The sequence below is a fragment of the Vipera ursinii genome (genome assembly GCF_947247035.1).
Source record: "Vipera ursinii genome assembly, chromosome: 1".
Lineage (NCBI taxonomy): Eukaryota > Metazoa > Chordata > Lepidosauria > Squamata > Viperidae > Vipera > Vipera ursinii.
The window spans coordinates 180086137-180110080 of record NC_139512.1 but is presented as its reverse complement, the minus strand read 5'-3'; the positions used below and the strand labels follow the sequence as shown (position 1 = coordinate 180110080).

The following is a 23944-nucleotide window of genomic DNA, read 5'->3' as shown; positions in this document are numbered from 1 at the left end:
GAATAAAATTTAAAGTCATCCAAGCCAAGAAAGGCAAACATGTTTTAACATGATATCTATTAAATATATGAACAATGTACTAAACATAATTTCTTACTTGCGAATGTTTAGAAGAGAACAATGTGTATTACTGGAGAAAAAGTATAACCTCCCTCTATCTAATTTTTAAGATGTAACATGAATTTTCATAAATAAGAACTGGTTTGGGGTGTTTTTTTCCATTCATGTAGCAGAACTGTTGCATAGTTGTCTAACTCTGGTAATTCCTTTTTTTTCAAGATAACAATTCTGTTTTATGAAACATTTGATTTAAAGCTTAATTTTAATCACTAGCTCTAGAGCAGATTTATTTCAGTTCATACATATAATATTCAGTCAAAAACAAAACATCTTTTTGTACCATTAATGCTGGCATCCTAAGAGTTTTTGCCCAAACAGGTACCCTTTCAATGTAATGTTGCAACATTATTCTTCCATCAAAAATACCTTTGTAGAAATGCTTTGCCAAATAAATTGTGTTGCCAAACATAATGCTTATATATAATAATAATAATAATAATAATAATAATAATAATAATAATAATAATAATTTTTCCAGCTTTCAATTTAACAGCAACAGGCATATATAGAGATTCATTACTAATTTCTGTATATCATGTTTGAAGTCATGCTGCTGTTGTAAAACTAATAATTTCATATGCCTTTATTACAGTTAATACACATATATGCATTTGTTTCATCTGTAAGTTGATGGGAAGTCTATACTAGCTACAAAGTATACTCAGTTTAAAATCTCTCTTTTAATTTATTAACATGAAATTGCTATACCAATTTGTATTAATTGTATTAAAGTCAATATCAAGTGAAGTATGATGAATTAGGATTTTAGGAACATACCGTAATTCAGTAAGTGAGCATTTATAATGGATTACTATCCCTATTCAGATTACAGTATTATAAATAATAAGTTGCCATTTTTGTGATCAATTTCTTAGCCTAAGAAAATTATATATTAAAAAAGTGGAGAAACACTAAGAATATTTATTTCTAGACCACTTTTGTTTTTATTGCTGAAAATTTAGAATTTAATTCTGTTTCTAAGCAACATTAATTCTGTCTCCTGTAAAAGCAATATTTTAGCTTCATGGAGACTAAGCTTCGTGGAGAGTAAAGTGAGAATAACACCTGTTGCAATATCTTTATGTAAAAAACATTAGACAAATATTTTGTCAATGGCCACCTGTTTTGCTGTGATGATTATTCTGATATCAAACTACAACAACAGCAAAAACATTTTTAAAATTTAAGAATATGTTTAAACATCTTTTATTGTGTCTGCTACATAGTAACTACCCAGTAAATGCACAATAAGTGGGTTGGCTGTGTTTGCAGACATTTTCAAATTTCTCATTTATTAGCTATTTTTAATAATAGCATTACAGTGGTGTTTACATTTGCTAGACAGAGAGATATTGGTGATTTTCCAGTGATGGCAATGAAGGTTGTTTTTTTCTTGGTATCCAGCAAAGAACTACTGTATAAATCTTGAAGTATGTAGCAGCTTTCTTTCTACATCTCTAAAAGGCCAACATTTTATAAGCTGTAAGAAGAGAGGATCTGGCAACAAGAGACTTCATAGGTCCCACACATCAGATAGTGATGGGATTAATATCAAATATATTGAGTTACAGTCTATGAGCCATATGTCCTGTCTCAGCATTTTAGAAGAGGGCAAAGAAGCTCCTCTGCACAGTGTAATAAGAAGGGCTGGAGTAAACCCTAAAATAGGACAGCAGCACAAAGCATCTATGAAAAATTAATGAGGACTGCATACTTGATCATATGACTAAACTAATCCAACTGAATCAATATTAATCCTATAACTTTGTTTCACTAATTCTTTCTATTTTACTATCAATATTCAGCGCCTGGCATTTCCAGCTGGCAATTGTATGACAAGCCATTAACTGTTTGAATAATTGAATGAGTTATCTGGCACCAGATCGGGAAGACTCTGATGAAATTCATGGGAGAAGCTGCTTCAGGCACATGTGGGAGGACTAGATACCTGGCCATGGCCACACCTATTTTTCTGAAATTCAGTTCAGAGGTTCCTCTCCTTTAGAAAAAGGAGGTGGGGAAATGACTAGTCTCCTAGAACTCAGATGTCAAAGTGGATGTCCCAGCTCAAATGTGACTTTGGCAATGCAGGTGCTTCACATCAGTTTCTCACATCTCTAACAGATAACATCCATACTGGAAAACAATCAGTGTTTAGATTTGTGAATGATAAGGATATACTCGTATCTCATTTTATTTTGTTTCCATTACATCAATAATTGTCTCCTTCCTTCCTTAACACACATGTGATTTAGAAAGTGTTTTAATATATTTCTATTTAAATATCTAATAAATAGATGCACCACTGCAGTTGAAAATCATTCCTCAGTCCACATAACATACTAATAGCAAAACTTGGTTTGCAAGCCTTAAAATGCAACTATACTTCTACTGAGATTTGCCATTTACCATGTCATCCAGAATTGGAGCAGACACAAACAATTTTAGATTTTAACATGGAAGCACTCTAATGTTTGAAGACAATAGCAGGAATGGGAATTATATTCAGTTTTGAATTGAATTGAATTGAATTTATTAAATTTATATGCCGCCCTTCTCCGTAAGGACTCAGGGCGGCTCACAACAATAAAGTTAAAAAATATAAAATACAAAATTTTAAAAAGAATTAAACAAAATATAATAAATATATAACAATTAACCCAATAAAACCAAATTTAAAACTATAGTCAGTCCAGGCCTGATTGTTGGAATTTTACAGTGAATTTATGAAAATGTTAGCCAATATGAAAAATAATGCATATGCAACAATGGCATTGTTAATACATAATGATAATGATAATATCCCCCCCAAAATCAAATACTGTACAGGTAGTCCTCGACTTAAAATCATTCATTTAGTGACTGTTTGAAGTTACAACAGTACTAAAAAAGTGACTTATGACTGTTTCAGCATCGTTATGGTCACATGATCAAAATTTGGATATTTGGCAACTGTTATGTATTTATGACTGTTGCAGCATCCCAGGGTCATGTGATCACTTTTTGTGACCTGCTGACAAACAAAGTCAATAAGGAAGCTAGATTCACTTAACAACCATGTTACTAATTTAACAACTGCAGTGATTCACTTAACAACTGTGAAAGGTCATGAAATGGGGCAAAATTCACTTATCAACTGTCTTGCTTAGCAATGGAAATTTTGGGGTCAACTGTGGATGTAAGTCGAGGACTACCTGCACTTATTTTAGTAATCTAGAATTTATAAAACTGAACCTCAGGAAGTTTATCATTAAGATAATTGAATTTAACACAAACTGATAGCTAGAATATTGCTGATGACAGTGACAGGAACTTAGTTGATGGGGAAATGACCCCTGGCTTACTCATAATTGTGTTCAAACCTTGAATCATCTATGGCATGGGTGTCAAATTCCCCACGTCACATGATGTGTTGTGATGTGTTGGAGCTGGGGTGGGCGTGGCCTCCGCATGATGCAACCGGCCCATGGACCGGTAGTTTGACACCCCTGATCTATGGATTTAGTTTCTGGGCTAAGGAAGTCATTATAAAGGAGATGTAAAAGACAGCATTTTAGATCTTTTTTTAAAAAAAATCAATATCCAAAGTCTTCAACATGGAAACAATTCTTTACAGAGCAAATATTTCTCAGAAATATCCATATATCAAATCCTGAATGTTCTTTTTGACATTTTGTTCTAGAATTTAGCTCTTAATATTATTTACATGAATATATCGCATTTCCACACTGAAGCAGTTTGCCACAGAGTTCAAAGCTTTATAGTTGCATTGGTCTAAAACTCTGATACCTATTGATAAAGCAATGTAAGTAGTGTTTAATTAATTTAATCAATTAACATTATCTTTGAAATTACTTTAATATTACTTTATGACTTCAAAAGGATACCAAATCACAAAGTTGCTTATAGAGAGCGGCAAGGAAAATGTTACAGAAGAACTAATATAGATTACCATGCATATGCTGTCATTTAATGTTTTACTGGCAATATTAGTTCAATCATCCAACCCATTTTTCTTGAAAATGACAACATTCTTGTTTTCATTTTCTTGTCTCAGCTACAAGATTTCTTTAGCTCCTAAAGGGGGAAAAAGGAGAAGGGAGGGGGAAGAGAGAGAGAGAATGAAAACAGTACCCCACAAAACAAAACATTAAAATTGCAGGTAAATTCTTGAAAAAACGGTGCTGTTGGATATGGTGGTAGAGAATCTGGATTTTTTTTTACAAGTACTTGCTTATAGCTACTTTATGGATTCAATGTTTGCCTCTAGTAACTCCTACATTCTATTCTCTGTAGACTTTAAGGAGGCATTCCTCCTGTTTGACAGGACCGGGGAAAGCAAAATCACCCTAAGCCAGGTTGGTGATGTCATCCGTGCTCTTGGACAGAACCCAACAAATGCTGAAATCAAGAAGATCCTGGGCAACCCCAGCAATGAGGGTAAATCTTTTTTGTGATCCACCCTAATCAAAATATATCCTCCCGATGTTTTTCCCATTAAATGAATGTCTCAAATTTGGTATGTTGATTTCTGAAAGACTAGCTTGATCACACAAGCAAATATAAATACACACTTGTATCTTTGCATTCAGCTATCTACTGTCCCTCTAAACTAGGGAACTAAAAAATGTAGAGATATTTCCTGTATTGGGTAATCTAAAAACTAGAGCTGAATTCCTCTATATTCATCTTAGGAGAAAGCCTAAGAAAGTTAGTGAGACAGACTTGAAATGCAATTAATTGACACTTAAAAGCACTGCAGTGTTGGGTTTTTACATACTCTCAAATTACCATTTAAACAATACGTAAATGATTATTTTCTTATTAAAGTTATTTATGCTGAAGGACATACAAATTGCTGTAACGTTTTTTAACTCAATAAGTCTACCCCCTACCTTCAACCATCAGTAAGTAAACATTATCCAGCTAGATTTGTATCCTTTTCATTTGCATACCTTTAATGATGAAGTGTGAAGCATCTGACAAAGGCAGAAGCTGAAGACACAAGATAAAGTTGCCTTTTTTAGATTAATTATGTCAGAGTTTGAGCAATAGTTAGGTAAGAGATTATCTAACAATCTTCTGCATTTTGAGTCTCAACAAGGTTACAAAGGTAACATAAAAGAAATACATTCCATGAACTATTAACACAAGTAAATAAGAATATCACTATGGAAGAGTCAGTGACATACCAGAAGCTATGGTTTTACCTGCTTGACAGTGCTGTATAAAAATACAAAAATAAAAGAAAATACACAGCCCTAGCACAGATATGCTGCGTACTTATTAATCAAATAAAATACCCACTACTCATCCTATACAACTCACTCCTCTCTTCAGTGTATTTCAATCAATTGTTGTCTATTTTGTTTACCTGGAGACAGAGCTGTGGGTGACAACCATGAAATTACGGTAAGTATTTTGTAAAAAAAAATGCCTACTTTAATTGAGTACTCTTGTCTTCTTCCTGTGAAAGTAGCTTTCTGAGGTGATAGACACAGCCATGAGCAAATACTTAGATGTTTCTCTTTCCTCAAGAGCTTTGGTGTTCTGAATTGAATTCATTTTCAAAATACTGCTGTCGGTGGGATAAATCTACTGTCAATCTCTACTTGGTACTTCGTAAGAAGAGTTCCAGACATATCATAAAATGCACTTTCCAACACAGTAACAATGTTGTTCCTCTACAGAGATGAATGCAAAGAAAATTGGGTTTGAAGAGTTCCTCCCCATGTTGCAGGCAGCTGCCAATAATAAAGATCAAGGTAGCTTTGAAGACTTTGTTGAAGGTCTTCGTGTCTTTGACAAGGAGGGCAATGGAACAGTCATGGGGGCTGAACTCCGCCATGTCCTCGCCACTCTTGGTAAGTACTGGGAGAGGAATTATATAAGAGAACTGTAGACAAATTTCATTAAAAATTATATGTCATAGCTTTCATTAAATTAAAAGAAGATCCTAACTGAATAAAAATAAAAAGTTATCTAATGAAGGGTAGACTAACAGAAAAAAAAGAAATTAAACTGCCCCTGCAATTTTAATCTAAGGGTTTATTTATATAACATGCTTAATCAGTTGAAAATTTTTAGGGTGTATACTGGTATATGAGAAAGGTCTTGAGAAATAGGTTGAAGAGATGGTGCTAAGGTAACAGTCAGATAAAAGAGGGCATAGTCCACAGAGGCATAAGGGTGGAGAAAGAGGCTCAGAAGGGACCCTCCCTAACTTCTCAGGCTATAAAGGAGACACTGGGAGATGTGTAGTTTCAGACTTGCAAGATTCTGTTAATGTGGCATTCTACATTAGAAATAACTCATCTGTCTGTATGTCTGGTCTGGTGAACATAGAAAAGCTGCCAGAGAATTGTGTGAAACATTTTCAAGTTGGGATCATAGCAGAACACATTCCCCTCCCCTAAAATATTGAGTGAATTCTATTTCAGATATTTGACCTTAACTGGGTTAGGCTGAGCCCTCTGGATTCAAAAAGGAGGACTAACATTCCCCTCTCAGATGTTCATGTGGAGGGGCACAGACATGAGAGGCTATAGAGCAGCCTGGCTTCAGGCATGCATTTTCTATGAATTTAGTTTTTCCATTTTCTTCTCACAATCCACGCCTAGAGGCTCTAACCCAAAGCAGGCTGCTGTGGAAGTAAATAAACAAACAATACATTATATTTTGGTAATGCCAAACAAATACAAAAGCCAACAGGTGCAAAGAAAGCTGGGATACCAATCTGTCCAGGTGTTCCTGAAAAAATGGGATAGCTGCAATTTTTGCCTGTCATATGAAGGTAATAATAATAATAGTAATAATAGTAATAGTAATAATAATAATAATAATAATAATAATAATAATAATAATAATAATGATGATGATGATGATGATGATGATGAAGTTGGAAGGGACCTTAGAGGTCATCTAGTCCAACCCCCTGCTCAGGCAGGAAACCCTATACCATTTCAGACAAATAGCTATCCAGTCTCCTCTTAAAAACTTCCAGTGTTGGAGCATTCACCACTTCTGGAGGCAGGTTGTTCCACTGGTTAATTGTTCTAACTGTCAGGAAGTTTCTCCTTAGTTCTAGGTTGCTTCTTTCCTTGACTAGTTTCCATCCGTTGCTTCTTGTCCTGCCTTCAGGTGCTTTGGAGAATAGCTTGACTCCATCTTCTTTGTGGCAGCCCATGAGATATTGGAACACTGCTATCATGTCACCCCTCACCCTTCTCTTTGTTAAACCTCACATACCCAATTCCAGCAACCGTTCCCTATATGTTTTAGCCTCCAGTCCCCCAATCATCTTTGTTGCCCTTCTCTGTACCCTTTCTAGAGTCTCAACATCTTTTTACATCATGGTGACCAAAACTGGATGCAGTATTCCAGGTGTGGCCTTACCAAGGCATTGTAAAGTGGTATTAGTACTTCATGTGATCTTGATTCTATCCCTCTGTTAATGCAGCCTAGCACTGTGTTGGCTTTTTTGGCAGCTGCAGCACTGGTAGGTTCAAATTAACTGATTTATTGATCAAAGCCTATGCACAGGAATCTTCTCTGTCAGCACCTGGATAGACTTAGATAAAGGTCAATGGCAGTCAAGGGGGTTTGAACATAATTCACTTGTGGCTATCTAATGACTCTAAACTGATTCCTCTTTCAAATAATACAGGTACCTCCCCCTGGCTCTGCCAGTCCTTTTCCTGCACCAACTATTATTTTCAATGAGAAAAAAAGGATATTTGCTTAGTTTTGTGAAAATAAATTCACTACACAAGCACTTGTAACTGCCTTAAGGATACAAATAGAATTGATTTCTGAGTTCAGGGAAAACCTGTTGTTTCGGAAGAGGTGAACATAATTAGAATGCAGCTGTTGGAAAATTCAGTTCCCCACTTACTCTGTGTGTGTGTGCTTGGCTTAAATGTAGGATAATATCTCTAAATTGAGGCTAACTCACAGCATGGCTATTATTTCTCTAAATGAGGACCTCAAATTACTCCAATAATTGCTGAAGGGCAGAATGATGTGGAATTGGCCAGGTCAGAATAATCAATGTCCCCATTAGGAAAATGGTAACTCAGTTCAGAATAAGAGGTACAAGTTATATCTTTGAAAGAAGAATTCTGATCTTCAATTGTTAATTCAATTGTTAATTCTGGGCAGCAACATCAGGGATATCCTCTCCTCTTCCCAAGCTTGTCAGAGAGCAGAGGTGTATTCAACAGAAACAGGGATGGATGTTGGTAGGCAGCCTTTCACCCAGTGAGTAGTGAAGCCATGTGGTTCCTTGAATCTGAAGCAAGGATAAAAACTGTTGTTTGTTGGCAACAAATATTTGCTTCAGATTTAATGCAAGCATTTCTCTATTGGTTAACCTTCCAGCTCTATCTCACATAGTCACATCTCTCCATGCTTAGACTATCTGGTTGTTTCTTCCTACATCTCTCTTCAAGATGCCCTTTACATCACTATAGTGAATGAGGCCATGGTCAATGTGAAGACTGGAAGGCAGTGGAGAAATAGGCAGTAATGATGGCCTTTTAAGACCCCAGTATTTCTCCTACCATTTTATTCCAGATGTTAAAAACGGACTCATTTTATTATGCAAGTAACAGAGGAAAGTTCATCTACTTAATTATATTATTTTTGTGATAAAGGAAAATATTATAAAGGAAATATTATGAGCTGAAAGAGAAGCTATGTTATTAATACTCTTTTATCTGTATATTTAGGTGAAAAGATGAAGGAAGAAGAAGTAGAAGAACTGATGAAAGGGCAGGAAGACTCCAATGGCTGCATCAACTATGAAGGTAAGGGTAATTATACAAAGATAGATGGATGTGCTTGGAACAGACCATGGGGCTTCCTGAAGAAATATTGAATTGTCTTCTGCTTTTAAGAAAAGACCTTCCCAAAGTTGTCATGATGTGTTCTATTAGGGCCATGGAAGATAGGTAGCACTCAGCAGCTAATCTGTACGTATTGTGTGTGTGTGGGGGGGGGGAGATTGAGAGTTTGGAAGGGAAGGGAAAGAAAGGTAAGATGATTTTAGTTGAGCTGGGCAAAAGAGGTGAAACATCTTCTCCAGTATAGGCAGTGCTTTTTTTGTAAAAGAAAAAGGTGCCGGAACTCACACATGTTATACAACCGGCCTACAAGGTTCCATCCAAAAAAGGTGCTGGAACTCCGTTCTGAGCATTCAATGAGAAAAAAAGCCCTGAGTATAGGTAATATGATTAGAGATGCTATAGTATAACTAAAACAGACTGGAGGAAGGTTAAAAGATCTTTAAATTATGCCGTGTCTAGCACAGAATGAGAGAAGAGAAATAATCTGCATCTTAGTCACTGAGGACAAGCTGAAGATGGAGGCTTTTATTGTTTCTTCTGAATATCTTTATAGTTCAGCTTAAAAATAGATTACTCCTCTAAAATCTAAGACAAATACTTATCTATCCCAGTCCCTATAACTAACAACATATATTTAGTGTGAGGAAAGCAAAAGCAGACTCCATTTTGTTCCCATCATGATGATAGTACTATTTTCTGAGTTAAAAGTACGACATCATGCTTACTTGAAGAAATTTTTGTTTTAACAAATTGGCCTTTATTTCTCCTCTGCTCTACTGCACTGTATCAGGGAGATATAAGCAACTGTAAACATGAAGTAATGTAGGTCAGGGTTGAAGAACAAGTTTCAGTGTGTCTTTTACAACATTTGACTGTTGCAGATCTAACAGGCTGCATTGTTATTTTCTGTTTAGCTGGTATATTTGCTAGAGGATTTGTTTTTACCCTGACAAGAAAATGCAATGATCCAATGATTAATGGATAACTTACTATAGAGGAAGAGGAAGAAAGTTTTTTGGCTTAATGTGGGTTAATTTGGGTAAGAGCTATCTATTATAGCCTATTTTGGTTAGAGAGGTTAACAGGGATAGGTGTTTGTGATGTGTAAATGAGAGTATGTCTAGGTAATAGTGAATTGTGGAAGAACATAGATGGGAATAATGTTAGTTTTCTTTTATTTTAGTTTTTTATATATATTTAGTATTATTAAGGATTGGTTTACCTTATATAAGCTAGAGAGTGATGGATTTTAGAGTTTATAATTGTTAGTATATGATTGTTTATGATTGCCTTTTAGATATATACCTTGTATTTTGCTCTGGGAAGTCGGGGGGGGGGAGGGGGGAGGAGGGGAATTAGAGGGGGGGAGGTAGGGGAGGGAGGAGGGAGAGGGGGAGGGGGGGAGGTAGGGGGGAGGTAGGGAGGGGAGGAGGGAGGGGGAAGGGGGGTTGTTAAGGGAAAATTGTATTTTATAAAACTTTTCAATAAAAAAAAAAAAAAAAAAGAAAATGCAATGATAAACATTATTCAGCCAATATCACTGAAACACAAACAAAAAAACAGAAAACCAAAACAAAACAGCAATTCATTTAATTATAAATAAAAATTCTTTATTCTCTAATGGATTAAAAAAATATTAGAAGTTTAACAAACTTGAACATAAAACAGATCAGATGCTTCAGAGAAATTTGCAGTAGATTGGCAAGGCGCTTTTATTTCCAGTAGTTAAAAAATAGCTGGAGATTGGCAAGTAGTACTTCTTTTTTAAAGAAAGAATAATCTTGGTTATGATTAGCCTATTTGTTCCTACCTCTGCTTCAGAGCTCTCAGTTCATGATAAATGGTACGGCTTTGCTGCCTTTGACTGCTTTTATATATATTTATATTACGCAAATGTAGTAATTTAACTATATCACTGTGTAATGTACACATTACATTACATTACATTCGGTCCTGGCTATTATCGTACAGTTGATTTTAATGATTACAAACCAAATTCCTCAAACTTGGAATTATCTACTTTGTTATCATATAGTCTTCTCAATGTGTGCTAAACATAGGGTATTATGGTTACATTCACCCTTCAGGCAAACTAATAGTATTGGATAGACAGGTTTTCTATTGAGGTAAAATAATCAGTGACCATATAACAAAGAAGTGAGAGGATGTTAAAGTCAGACTCCTTGTGCATATGAAACACCTCCCTACAACTGCATGATGTCTTCACATGGCACATTGGCAAACATCCTTTCAGTATGATACCAGGCTTATGTTTGCTGGGATCACGGGGAGAAATCTTGAGAAACATCTTCCTTTCAGCTAGAAGATAATGATCAAGGGTATGCAGGTAGCTTTCAGAAGAAAAACATAGCTATGGAAACAGGTCAGATTATTGGAAGGAGAAAAAATTGTTAGGGAAGGACAATTGATTTGGACAAATGCATCAAAGGCTTTTAGTGAGTGAGATGAAGATGTACAATGAATGGAGTTGACTAGAACCTACATGAATAAAGTACTCAGAACATTGGTGAATCTTTTGCTGGTATTTCTATACAACTATAAGAGCATTCAGATTCCTGGAAAGACAGCTATGATTGTCCCTTTTTTTCCTAGATTAAAAAATATCCCAAACACCAAGCTTCATATACCATTGTACAGTTTGATAATGGGGATCAACACATCTTTTTATCTGGGTAGCCTAATTATTCTAAAATATTTGCGGATCATAGTGTTGTTAGTTCAAATTGTTCTGATCCATCTAGTTCTGTTTTATCACAGATAATAAAGTAGTGACAGCAATTTTATTTATGCACAGGAGGGAGGCAAGGAGGATTCTCAGTTTCCCATTATTATTATTAATTTTATTTGTATACCGCCCTTCTCCCGAAGGACTCAGGGCAGTGAACAGGGCAAACATATAAAAGTACAAAAATACAAAAAATAAGAAAGAATTAAACGAGATGCCCAAGCTACAACAATAGGTTAAATACATTTAAAACAACAATAAAATCCAAACCCATCCCCCATCAGGCCAGGCCGGCTTGTTCAAACAAATAAGTCTTCAGATCGCGTCGGAAGGAGCGAAGGTTGTGCGCCATTATGTATTAAAGAAAGTGATATAACAACCCAAATACATCCCACAATGTCTCAGGACAGAATTCCTAATGAGTGGGGGAGGGAGCATCGAGAAAAATGAAAACCAAGAAGAAAACAGATAAGAATAGTCAATCCATGCTCATTTTTATTACAGAGACTCTAATACTATACTAATTCTGTATTATTACTACAGCATTTGTGAAGCACATCATGTCTATCTAAATGGATTTTTCAAGACACATAACTCGGTAAGTCCTTTTTCTGAGCATTATGTTCTTGGATAAGGTGATGATTTTGGGGGAAAAGGTGTAACAGAAATGCAACAAGTATATGAATAGGTCACAAGGCGACCAAGGTAATATTCCACTGATAGCAGTTCTTAAGTCCCTCACTAAAGTCAAGATTAGGTAAAGTAGCTTATATTCAGTCTCTGGTACTCTTTCACTCTGTTCTTCAGCTGAGAATGCTTTCAAAGAGGCTGACAAGTCAACAAGGATCAAGAGAATCCTTTCCTTGGGTTTACAGGCTAAGAGAGATAACATGAAACAGGATGAGGTGGGGAGGAAAGTCAAACATAGGTATCAGATACCAAACTCTAATGAAAACTGGTGGGTTCAGGGAAAGGAAACAATAGAAGTTGTTCCTACAGCAGGAAACCATCTCCTCTATTCCTGAAAGAATGGCTGCCAGGCAATATGTACTCTATTGTGAATAGCTTCCTATGATACAAATGCTACAGCTTTAATCCATTATGCATTTCTTTACTTCATGGGCACCTTGATGATTCCAACCTTCTTATAAGTGGCCTTGAATAAGTTATTATCAGCCTCAGTTCCTACACCTTTAAAAGAGCTAAGCAAAGAATTAGAGGAGCAAAAACACAATTATTTTATCATTAAAAATACAAATTCTGCCTTTGTCCTGCCTATAATTATGATTATAACTCATTTTTGCTTTTTGACAGAACAAGATCATCAGGCACTTGAAATCTGTGTATCTAGGAAACCATTGTTCCACTCAGTAATGTCACCCTGGAACTTAAATGGACTATAATTAATGCCTCTTGACCTTCCCTTTTGAAATCATCAGCAAGAAAACCTGCTGAATCCCAAAGTTGTTACACCTGACCAATTAAACACTTGTCAAGGCAACTGCGAAGGACTTTACCACCAACTGTCAAGCCCAATAATCTTTTTTTCCATATAGTCTGCCATGAAGGCGGCATGCATTCTTTTGGGAGGGGAAATCTAATAATAAATCCCTGTGGTCAGTGTATGGCTGGAAATTTTCAGTTCTGTAAATCCCAATTAAAACATAATTGAAGTCTTAATTTATTTTCTCTATGTTTTATTCCATACAATAAAGTTTTATGAGAAAAATTATCTTGAATATTTTGATGAATGTGAATCAAAATGGGATTTCTGGAACATTTTTTTTATAGTACGATGGTTTCAATTTCCCATTTGGAAATACTGAATTCTTATCCAAGAATGCTTCTGAAGTATGATCTGCCTGTAGTCTTCAGTCGTCATGAAGGGCAGGTGGCTGTCAACTGAAGAACAGCAATTTTTTTTTAGTATAAGCATGGGTTTCTGTGGTTCACAGAAATGAGAGGGGAAAACAATTCCAAAGAAAACTATTCCTACCAATGAGAATTATAAAAATCAGAAACAATAACTGTGTTCCCCCCACAATAAGACCTATCCCGAAAATAAAACCTAGCTTGATTTTTATGCAGGCACCTAATAGAAGCTCTACCCCAAAATAAGGCCTAGTTAAGAGCCTGTACATCTGGCCCACCCATTCTGTCTTCTTGTTCATGGTGCCGCCGCCACAAGGAGAGGTGAGACAAGTGGGGAGGCGGTGGATCTGCCCCACGCACCCCAAACCTTACCTCAGGGCCCCCACAGCCAGGCCTCCCACACCCTCCCATGCCCTGATACCTGCCTTGCCTCACAGTGGTAGCAGCAAAAGCCCCATCCAGCAGGACCCCGCGTGGCCACCGCTGGCCCACTTCTTCTGCGGCTGTTCACCTCTGCTTGTGCATGTCACCCCTGGGCTCTGTTTCATCAACAGAGGCCTTCAGGAAAGACCACTGCAGCCAAGAACAGATCCCTGGGTTGACACGTGTGTCACCCCCCGGGCTCCATTTTGCCGGCAGAGGCCTTCAGAGGCCTTCAGGCATGTGTTAAACTGGCACTCTGTTCTCAGCTACAGAGGCCTTTCCTGAAGGCCTCTGCTGGCGAAATGGAGCCTGGGGGTGACGTGTGCAAGTGGTGGCAAGCAGCTGCAGAAGAAGTGGGCCAGCAGCGGCCACGCAGGCTCTGATGGATAACCTGATGGACGGGGCTGTTGGTGCTGCCACTGTGAGGTGAGACAGTGGAAAAAATAAGACATCCCCCGAAAATAAGACCTAATGTTTTATTTTCGGGGGGGGGGGGGAAACGGAAGATCTGCAAATAACAGAAAAACTGGCAGTATATACATAAGCATGTTGAATAGTATATTTTAACAGTTTTACAAAGCCATTGGAAATTTATAAGCTAAATTGCACATCATAAAACAAGTAATCAACTCCACTTTCAAATTCATAATTTAACTTTTAATTTGGTTGATGAAACAGAATTAACAGTTGAGGCACTACTTACTTTCAAATCCATCTGCTCTGTGCATATATATGTTTGTTGCAATTTAACACTACTATGTGTCATAGATACAGACAGTGCTCTGCTAGATTAGTAGGCAGAACTGAAGACTCTTAGGTGTTATTAAGTGTTCGTAGCATGAGCATATGCCACAGCACATTGTTACTGTGATTGTGAAAGAACAGAGAGATTATGCTGCTATTTGAGATTGCTCTAAAATCTAGTAACTATATATGCACTTGTTCAAATATGCAGGAATATAGAGTTATGAATAGCCTCTGTGTGAATATTTTAAATTATGCACATGTAGATGCCAGTAAATAATCATATCACCCTCCCCCTCCAACAAAAAAGAATCATCCTTTCATCATATTTCTCTGTTCCATCTGTGGTAAAACAAGCAGAAATAAAGGCTGAGATTGCACATCACACAAATATACAATCTTCATGTGATGTGTAAAAAAATGAAGGTAACTGGTCCTGCAAATAACCTGACCCTGTGCCACAAAATGCATTTTTTTAATGTGTATACCTGTTCAAGATATAAAGCACCTTGATTTGCATTTGGAAGTCTATAGGGAGCCAGTGGCCAGTCTAGCTTGCAAAGCAGTAATGTTACCAAAATGTGCCCATAACTAGTTTTGTCACTGCATTCTGGACCAGTTGCAACTTCTAGTCCTATGTACAGTGCATTGCCATACTACAAATGGAAGATCATCAGAACATAAGTAACAATAAGCAGGCCCCTCTGATCCAGGAATGGATGCAACAGTCATATAAGATAAAACTATGCTAAGGCCTTCTTGCTGATGGCTACCTGCTCTTCCAGATACCGTAATATTCTTCCCGAACACTCTTGGCAATAGGTGTTATGAAAAGACACAACTGAATAGAAATAAACAATTATCAAAAAGCAAGTGATCAAAGTAGAACAGAAAAGGCATGAATATTAAGGCACTGGAGAACATAAGGTATTAGACATGGGGACTCAAAGATATTAAGATGCTTATGCAGATACGCCTTAGGTCTAATCAATAGAATAATTAAGACTATATAATTATTGGTGTTCACATGATCTCTGTAATAACCCTTCTTTCCTCCAATGGGTACATAATAAAACTGCCTTAATTTCCTAGTCAAGAATCAATTTGTTCTCCACCAGCCTGACTTAACCTTATTTAATAACTTCGTATGAAATGACCATAACTCAAGTGCTGACAGGTGCAAAGGCAAGTGGGGTTTGAGAAATGATGATAATCCTTATATGTGAGTCACTAGAGATTGGATGGGCATCTGATTTCCATGTCTCTCTCTGCCATAAGGAGCCCACCCCTGCTCCTATTTATAACCCTGGCAGGTGGTCAAACAGATACGGATTCATCTCTGCATCTGTCTTTTTCTCAGACAGTCTGCCAACAATTTAAATACTCTGAGAGTGGAAGAAAAGGCAAACCTTCCAAAGCTTGCTTGAAATAATAATAAAAAAACAGTTTGTTTTCTTAGCTTCAGAACACTTTGGGTTTGCTTCCTCTTCAAACAAGGCTGTGGTTTGTTCAGTTGGCTGCCGGAACCCCTCCATGAGAGTTGATAAAGTATGGGAAGGCTTAGTCTTTCCAATCCCTTAGTATCCCTATTTAACATTGCACACTTGTATCAATACAAAAAAGGGGGGGAGGAAAGGAGGAAGATTCTGCTAAAAAGACTCCCCAATCTCCCCCAATCTGACTCAAGATAAGAGGAAAAAACACTGAGGTTATCAATGAGTTGGTTTACTATGCTATGTAAATAGAACCTTACTCTGAAGACTTGGCTGTACCAGATTTGGCCATTATATCCAGATTCAGCAGAAACCAGCAGAAAGTGGCATCCTCCATTGTGCTCTCCAGAGAAAAATTACTTTTCCTGTCCTCCTTCCAAACTGCTTGTGTGCATTATGACTTATTTATTTCTGCTAGTAATTTACTATAAGTTCATCTCTGGTCCTAACTTCATTTTCATTTTTTTTGTAAAAAAATTCCTTCTGAAAGAAACCCTTCAAAGTAATTTATATTTTAACTGAATGCCACAGTGATTCATAATGAGTGGGAATAGCTATTTCACAGTTTTAATACATGTAAGGCAGGATCTATCTGCAAGTTATTTTAGTTAACAAATGGCACGTTATGACTTCTGTGAGCATGCTTTGAGTAAAACTGGGCTTTGTTTTCACTTGCACAGTGTGACAATTGCTCCGCCTTAAAAGCACACTGTTTTAAAATAAAGTTTTATAGTACATTCTTTTGTATATGCCAGCCAGGATCTTTAAGGAGAGATGCTGCTGCTGCCAATGATGATTGTTTGTCTGTTTATTTATTTATTTGATTTTTATCCTACCTTCATTACTTTATAAGTAATTCAAGGTGGCAAACCGATAATACTCCTTCCTCCTCCTATTTTCCATTGGGCTGAGAGAGAATGATTGGCCTAAAGTCAACCAGCTGTTTATTCAAAGGACAATGAGATCAGGAAATGGGTGAGTAATGGGTGCAAATTCTGTAAGATAAGTACATAATAGACAAACATTTGATCCATTAGTATAAACTGTAAATAATATTCAGTAAATTGTATTCCCTAATAACTGTTACATACAAATTTCACTCCTAACAAACTTCTGGTTGGCATATAAAACTGAATATTGATAAAATGTTTATTGCTCAATGTACTGTGCAAATGGATTGTGTAATGTAACATAGTAAAAGCTTAGGGAGTTTAAATCAAAAGAGGTTAACTGGCCTAAAGTCTCTCAGTGTGTTTCCATGAGTGAGAGTGAGTAAGGGTAATAAGATGGCTCTCCCAGTCACATTGTTATTATAAGAAGGAATGCAAAGTGGGAGAAACTGTACAGAAATGTTGCAATTAGTGCAATTTCAAATAGTATGATATTCAATTTAGTGAGAATTATAAATTGATAAAAAAGGTAAAGGTAAAGGTTCCCCCGGACATGCGTGCTAGTCGTTTCCGACTCTAGGGGCCGGTGCTCATCTCCGTTTCAAAGCCGAAGAGCCAGCGTTTGTGTTGAGATGGAGGTAAAGGATATGAAGGGACCATGCACAGAAAACTGCCTGCTCTAGTATCTTGTTATTCACATGTCATGAGCTCATTCCAATTAGCCTTGCCAAGCACGGCCAAGAACCAGCTAGATAAGAGAGACTCTGCCCTGGCTTGGATCATTCGGATGTTCTCTAAGATTGACTAGGGAGTACACCAATAAACAATGCTTTTGCTGTGCGTAGTTTCCTGCTTGTTAAACTGTATAAATACAATAAACTCTGCGTAGGCAGACAGACATATTTGGGACACCCTGCATTGACTGGTCTCTGAATCCCACACGTTTGTCCGAGGACATCTCCGTGGTCATGTGGCCGGCATGACTAGACACCAAAGGCGCATGGAATGCTGTTACCTTCCCACCGTAGTGGTCCCTATTTTTCTACTTGCATTTTTACGTGTTTTCGAACTGCTAGGTTGGCAGAAGCTGGGATGAGTAACAGGTGCTCACTCTGTTACGCGGCAGTCGGGATTCGACCCGCCAAACTGCCAACCTTCTGATCGACTAGCTCAGGGATCAGCAACCTGAAACAGTGAAAGAGCCACTCGGAACTGGTTCCCTCACAAAAGGAAAAACTGGGAGCCGCAAAAAATGTGTGCACATGCGCGTACATGCGCGCATGCGCAGAACAAGGTTTGACTGAAGAGTGGAGCCAAGGCGAGATATACACCTACCCTGCATATTTGAATTGATTCTTTGAACCTTTTTAGTCCCACTTTTTTTTTTTGGACTGCACATGGCAGAGGACTGGGAGCCGCAGGAGACGTCTGAAAGAGCCGCATGCTCAACGTCCTAACCCACTGAGCCACCGCGTCCCTTATAAATTGATACGTTGCATTTAATGCAAGCCAAAATTCAGTTAATGCAAATATAATGTATGTACTGCTGCCAGTGGTGTTTTAAATGGTAAACTGGGAGATGGTGAGTTCTAGTTCCACCTTAACCATGAAACCAGCTGAGAATCCTGGGGCAATCATTCATTCTCATTACAACCCACCTTACAAGGAAAAATAGAAGGAAGGTGCGTTTAGATATGTTTGCCACTTTGAAATATTTGTAAAAATAATAAAGATGGGATATAAATAAAAGTAAATAAATAAATAGTCACATTTGCAAAATAGAAAAGAAGAAGTTTCCATTCAAGGAAACCTCAAAAAAAAAAAAAAGAGAGAGGGAGGCTTGTTTTGAAGAATTGTAGCAGAATACAAGAGATGGCAGGTAAGCTTTGGATATTGGTTATCCTCTTTTATTGTTAAATAGTAGTTCATTTATAAGGATATTAAAATGTGTGTTTAAAAATGGTAATTGCCTATGTCCATCGAACTGGTACCAGTTATCCAATTTTTCTCAGAAACATCACTTTGAATAGTGAGAATTTGAATAATGTGACCATTTCTTAGGTTTGGTTAACCAGACCAGGAAAAACATACCTGTACAGCCCTTAGCCCCTTAGATAAAAGATGACCAAATCACCTTGGGAATACACAAAGAATTTAATCACAGTGACACTACGTGTCCTGTTTCAAAATTTATGGTATTCAGGGAATATGGTTGCAAGATTCTTCACACACACACACACACACACACACACACACACACACACACACACCACATACATGTGTGTGTATAATACGTATTAAAATTTAAAAATATTCAACATTAACCTAGTTGGCTGGATTTATGACATACTGACATAAGCTAAGCAGATGGCATGGATTCCTACAATATGCTTGGCTAAAGTATATTTGGGCAGTTTATGCCATTTTAGGTCAAACATGGTACAAGGTTTTCAACAGAAACTAAAAGCCGTAGCAGTAATTTTCTGTTCTGAAGTGGGGTGTGTGTGTGTGTGTGTGTGTGTGTGTGTGTGTGCGTATGTGTATCCTTTCAAACATGCGAATGTGTGTCTTAGGCTTCAATTTTCAATAATTTGTATAGTGATATGTATTCCTTCACTGCCATCTGGTGGTTCATTTGTCTAGACTCTAGACTAAAAAAGAGACGCTAGAATTAGAGCATCTGACTGGGCGATGGAACAAGCTAAATACATTTTAGCTCACTGAGCATTTTGAGAAAAAAAAATCCAAATCATAATTTGCTTTAATTCTGCTTTGTTGAGCAAGCCATTCTGGATGTTTAGGCAATGTTTTTTCTTTTCATTTTTTTCTTTGTAGTGTTTTTCCACAAGTACAAGATCCATTTTATGTGGGAGGTTTTTGATTCATTGGTTGTGACAGAAATTGACCAACCGAGCCTGACGTCATAGGCTAAGAGAGTGACTGGCCCAACATCATAAATATGAAGTGATGAACATAAATCACCAGAACCTGACCGACTACACCCGAGTTCTGAAGAAGTTGGCAGATGTCATCTCAGAACCATTGCAACATATCTTTCAAAAATCCTGGAGCACTGGGAAACTACCAGAGGATTGGAAAATGTGGTTCTCATCTTCAAAAAAGGGTGGAAAAACAGACCCAGGAAACTACAGAACAATCAGTCTAACTTCAATACCTGGAAGATACTGCAAAAGATAATCAAAAAACAGATCAGCGAAAATCTAGAAACAAACAGATTTATAACTAGAAGCCAGCACGGGTTTGTTAAAAAAGATGATGCCAAACCAATCTTATTTCATTCTTTGATCAAGTGACTAAATTGGTGGACCAGCAGAATCTGTGGATGTGGTATACTTGGACTTCAGCAAGGCATTCGACAAAGTAGACCACAACCTACTTCTTGGAAAGCTTTAAAAAGTGGGATAGACAGCATCAACATCAGATGGTTTTTTAAGTGGCTGACAAACCGCACTCAAAGGGTAGTCTTTAATAGTGTGGTACTACATCTACATGGAGGGAAGTAAGCAGTGGGGTGCCATAAGGTTCTGTCCTAGGCCCAGTACTCTTCAACATCTTCATAAATGACCCAGATGAGGGAATAGAAAGGGAACTTATCAAAGTTGCAGATGACACTAAGCTGGCAGGAACAGCCAACACCCTTGATGATAGGCTCAGGATCCAGAGGGATCTTGACAGACTTGAACACTGGGCCTTATCTAACAAAATGAAATACAATGTAGAGAAAAGGAAAGTCTTACACTTAGGCAAGAAAAAACAAAAATACAAATATAGTTTGGGTGAAACCAGGCTTAATAGCAGCAACTATGAGAGGATCTTGGAGTCTTAATTAAATATGAGCTAACAGTGTACAGCAGCAGCCAAAAAAACCAATGCAATTCCAAGTTGCATTAACAGAGCAATTCAATCAAGATCACATGAAGTATTATTACCACTATAACATGGCCACACCTAGAATACTGCAATCAATTTTGGTCTCCACATTATAAAAAAGAAGTTGAGATTCTGGAGAGAGAGCACTCTCTGCCCCCCTCCTCCTCCTTTCTCTTCCAGGTGAGCCAGAAGTGAGCCTTGGGCCTTTGCCTCTCCCCAGCTACTTTGCAGCTCTGGAGGACTCCCTCACAGTAAGTCCTTGCCTGTGCTGGCTCATTCCCTCCCCCACTACACTTGGCTGGCCTGGGCCACATACCAGCTGCCACGTGCTAATATACCACAGGTGGTACGCGTGCCACTGGTTGAAAAGCCCTGGACTAGGGGACTGAAGGCTAAAACATATGAAGAACAGCTACAGGAACTGGGCATGGCTAGTCTAGTGAAGAGAAGGACCAAGGGAGACATGATAGCAGTGTTCCAATATTTGAGGGGCTATCACAGAGAGGAGAGTGTCAACCTATTTTCCAAAGAATCTGAAGGCCAGACAAGGAATAATGGATGGAAACTGATCAAGGAGAGTTTCAACCTAGAAATAAGGACAGATTTCCTGACAGTAAGAACAATCAACCAATGGAACAGACTGCCTTCAGATGTTGTTGATGTTTCATCACTGGAGGCTTTCAAGAAGAGACTGGACTGCCACCAGTCAGAAATGGTGTAGGGACTCCTGCTTGGGCAGGGGGTTGGACTAGATGACCTACAAGGTCTATTCTATTCTATTCTATTCTATTCTATTCTATTCTATTCTATTCTATTCTATTCTATTCTATTCTATTCTATTCTATTCCATTCCATTCGAACTACAACTCAATGTTTCCTGGATTCAAGCAGGGTGCGATAACCATTAGACCAAACAGGTTCTCAATAAGTGTAGTCAATGTGAGGGGGTCCTTGATGCTCTCTGAGCTTAGTTGTTTTCTTGTAGACATTTCATTACCCAAACTAGGTAACATCATCAATACTCTGCAACATCTTCAAGAAAATAACCAAGCTCAAAGAGCATCAAGGACCCCTCATTTCAACCCAGAGCTACAAATATTCTCCTTTATCAATGTAGACCAGGGGTCCCCAACCTGTGAGCCACAGCCCACTAGTGGGCAATGAGGTGTTTGCAACCCTGCCGCAGAAATGGTGAGCGCATTTGTTAATGAACTTGTTAATGAACACCCTCTGGAATTTATGTGATGATGATTAATTGTCATGTTTTCTCTCCCTTCTCCCTCAACCAGGTCATTTTTATGTTGTTTTAAATTGTTAGTCTTCTGTTTTAATCTTTGTAAATTGCCCAGAGTCAAGTGCAAGTGATGGTGGCTAGAGAAATCAGACTGATGGGAGAAATGGGTTACACAGACACACACAGCTAAATCATAAAGCATGAGCTGGGAAGCACAATGTTGGGTTAGCTCATTCCAACATGTGCACCCAATCAGTGGCAAATAATGCACCTCTTAATCATGACCCTGCAAGAGAAATCCTCTAAGGACCGGTCATTTGTAGGCAAGGGCAAGCATCGAGGCTACTTACTTTTTATTTTGTTGGTATTCCCAGCCTGGAACTGGGAATACAACAAAACAAGTTCAAGGTTGGTTGGACCTTACAAGGTGCAAGGAGGCTCATCTGCAGAAAAATGTATTAAATTCCTGCTCAGGGTGTCCTTGTTCTGGTTCTTCAATCTCAGCTGAATTGACTTGCACTTGGTACAACTTGCCTAGACTCAGCACCTGAAAAATCACAAATGGACATACTAGTTCAATTTATGACAATATCATTTTTCCCTGTCTATAACTAAATGACTGCTTACAAGGCTTTGATTTGCATTATTTTTATAGCTTTTGTTTAGAATAACACAAGAGACATTTCAAGGAGTTCATTGTGACACTGACAAAGGAATTACAGAAGCTTTTCTGTGCAAATTAAAATTCAGAGAACTCCATACAACCATACTACTCATGTTAAGAGTTTTGATTAGCACTGGGCATAAGCATTCCTATTTTTATTCTGGGTTTTCCCATTTGAGAGTTGTCAGATTTTGACATGTAGGTTTGTGCTGGGACCTATGAACTGGTCTAGAAGTAGCCTCTATCAGAATGATTGATAGTTCTTCTCAAGGCTAGGGCTTCTGGACCTTTGAAGGCACCGTATATTGCAATTGCAGAACCTGGGTCAGAGGAGTGTTTTGAGATTTAATGCCAGTGCAATTATTCCTGGTTTCCGATTTTCTGTGGAAACAGCTTTTACTGGAATGTGGCTGTGCAGCTAACCATTTGATAGTAAATTGCTGAAGTATTTCCTTCCCACACCACAGTTGCAACGCTGCACTTCAGTTGAATAAGCTTGGTTTTAGCTTGGGAAGAGCAACAACGAGCAACGCGATAGCAAAGTATACTCTCCTTTAAGTATTACTCGCCTCTTATTTATGCTTGACGGTTGTTGTTTTTTTCTAGAGCTATAGAAGTAAATTCTTTACGCATTATTTTCCGAGAAATTGTCCCTTTTGTCAACTTCATCTCTCCGCCCATCCGTAAAAGCTGCAGAGAGTCGCTTACCCGTTTGGGGGCTCCAGGTAGGCAACCTTGGCTCTTTTATGACTCGTGGACTTCAACACCCAGAATTCCTGAGTCAGCCATGCCTACCCGCTGGAGCATAGTACGGTTATTGCTTCAAGGAAGCAATTAAAGGGAATATGGCCGCGTCCGTGTGCAAGGTGCTGGTCAACCAGGCGTTGAGATCTCTCTGCTCTCCCGGAGGGAGGAGGATCCTAGTCAGGTAAGGGCTCTTGTCGCCTGGGAACAGCTTCACAAAGCGTGGCAAGGGCAATAACATTAAAAAAGCTGAACGGGTGTGACTGTCCCACTGAAA

The 23944-nt window shown here is 38.0% G+C and overlaps 2 protein-coding genes and 1 long non-coding RNA gene across 5 annotated transcripts in view; 2 read left to right on the top strand and 1 right to left on the bottom strand.

Annotated features, from left to right (window-relative positions):
* Positions 1 to 13407, top strand: part of MYL1 (myosin light chain 1) — a 29475-nt gene extending 16068 nt beyond the window's left edge. For both annotated transcript variants that reach the window (XM_083355074.1, XM_083355075.1), the window contains exons 3-7: positions 4417 to 4560; positions 5811 to 5984; positions 8850 to 8927; positions 12256 to 12310; positions 13027 to 13407. In XM_083355074.1, coding sequence (XP_083211200.1) covers positions 4417 to 4560; positions 5811 to 5984; positions 8850 to 8927; positions 12256 to 12284 — 425 coding nt within the window. In that variant the 3' untranslated portion in view covers positions 12285 to 12310; positions 13027 to 13407. The remainder of the gene's footprint in view (positions 1 to 4416; positions 4561 to 5810; positions 5985 to 8849; positions 8928 to 12255; positions 12311 to 13026) is intronic.
* On the bottom strand, positions 37 to 23827 carry LOC310635827. The gene is made up of 3 exons (XR_014491536.1): positions 23632 to 23827; positions 22610 to 22806; positions 37 to 4197 (listed from the first exon to the last, which is right to left on the bottom strand). It is a non-coding gene; the product is annotated as an uncharacterized lncRNA (long non-coding RNA).
* The window catches only part of ACADL (acyl-CoA dehydrogenase long chain), a 34970-nt gene continuing 34662 nt past the window's right edge, over positions 23637 to 23944 (top strand). For both annotated transcript variants that reach the window (XM_083354745.1, XM_083354743.1), the window contains exon 1: positions 23637 to 23851. In XM_083354745.1, coding sequence (XP_083210871.1) covers positions 23769 to 23851 — 83 coding nt within the window. In that variant the 5' untranslated portion in view covers positions 23637 to 23768. The remainder of the gene's footprint in view (positions 23852 to 23944) is intronic.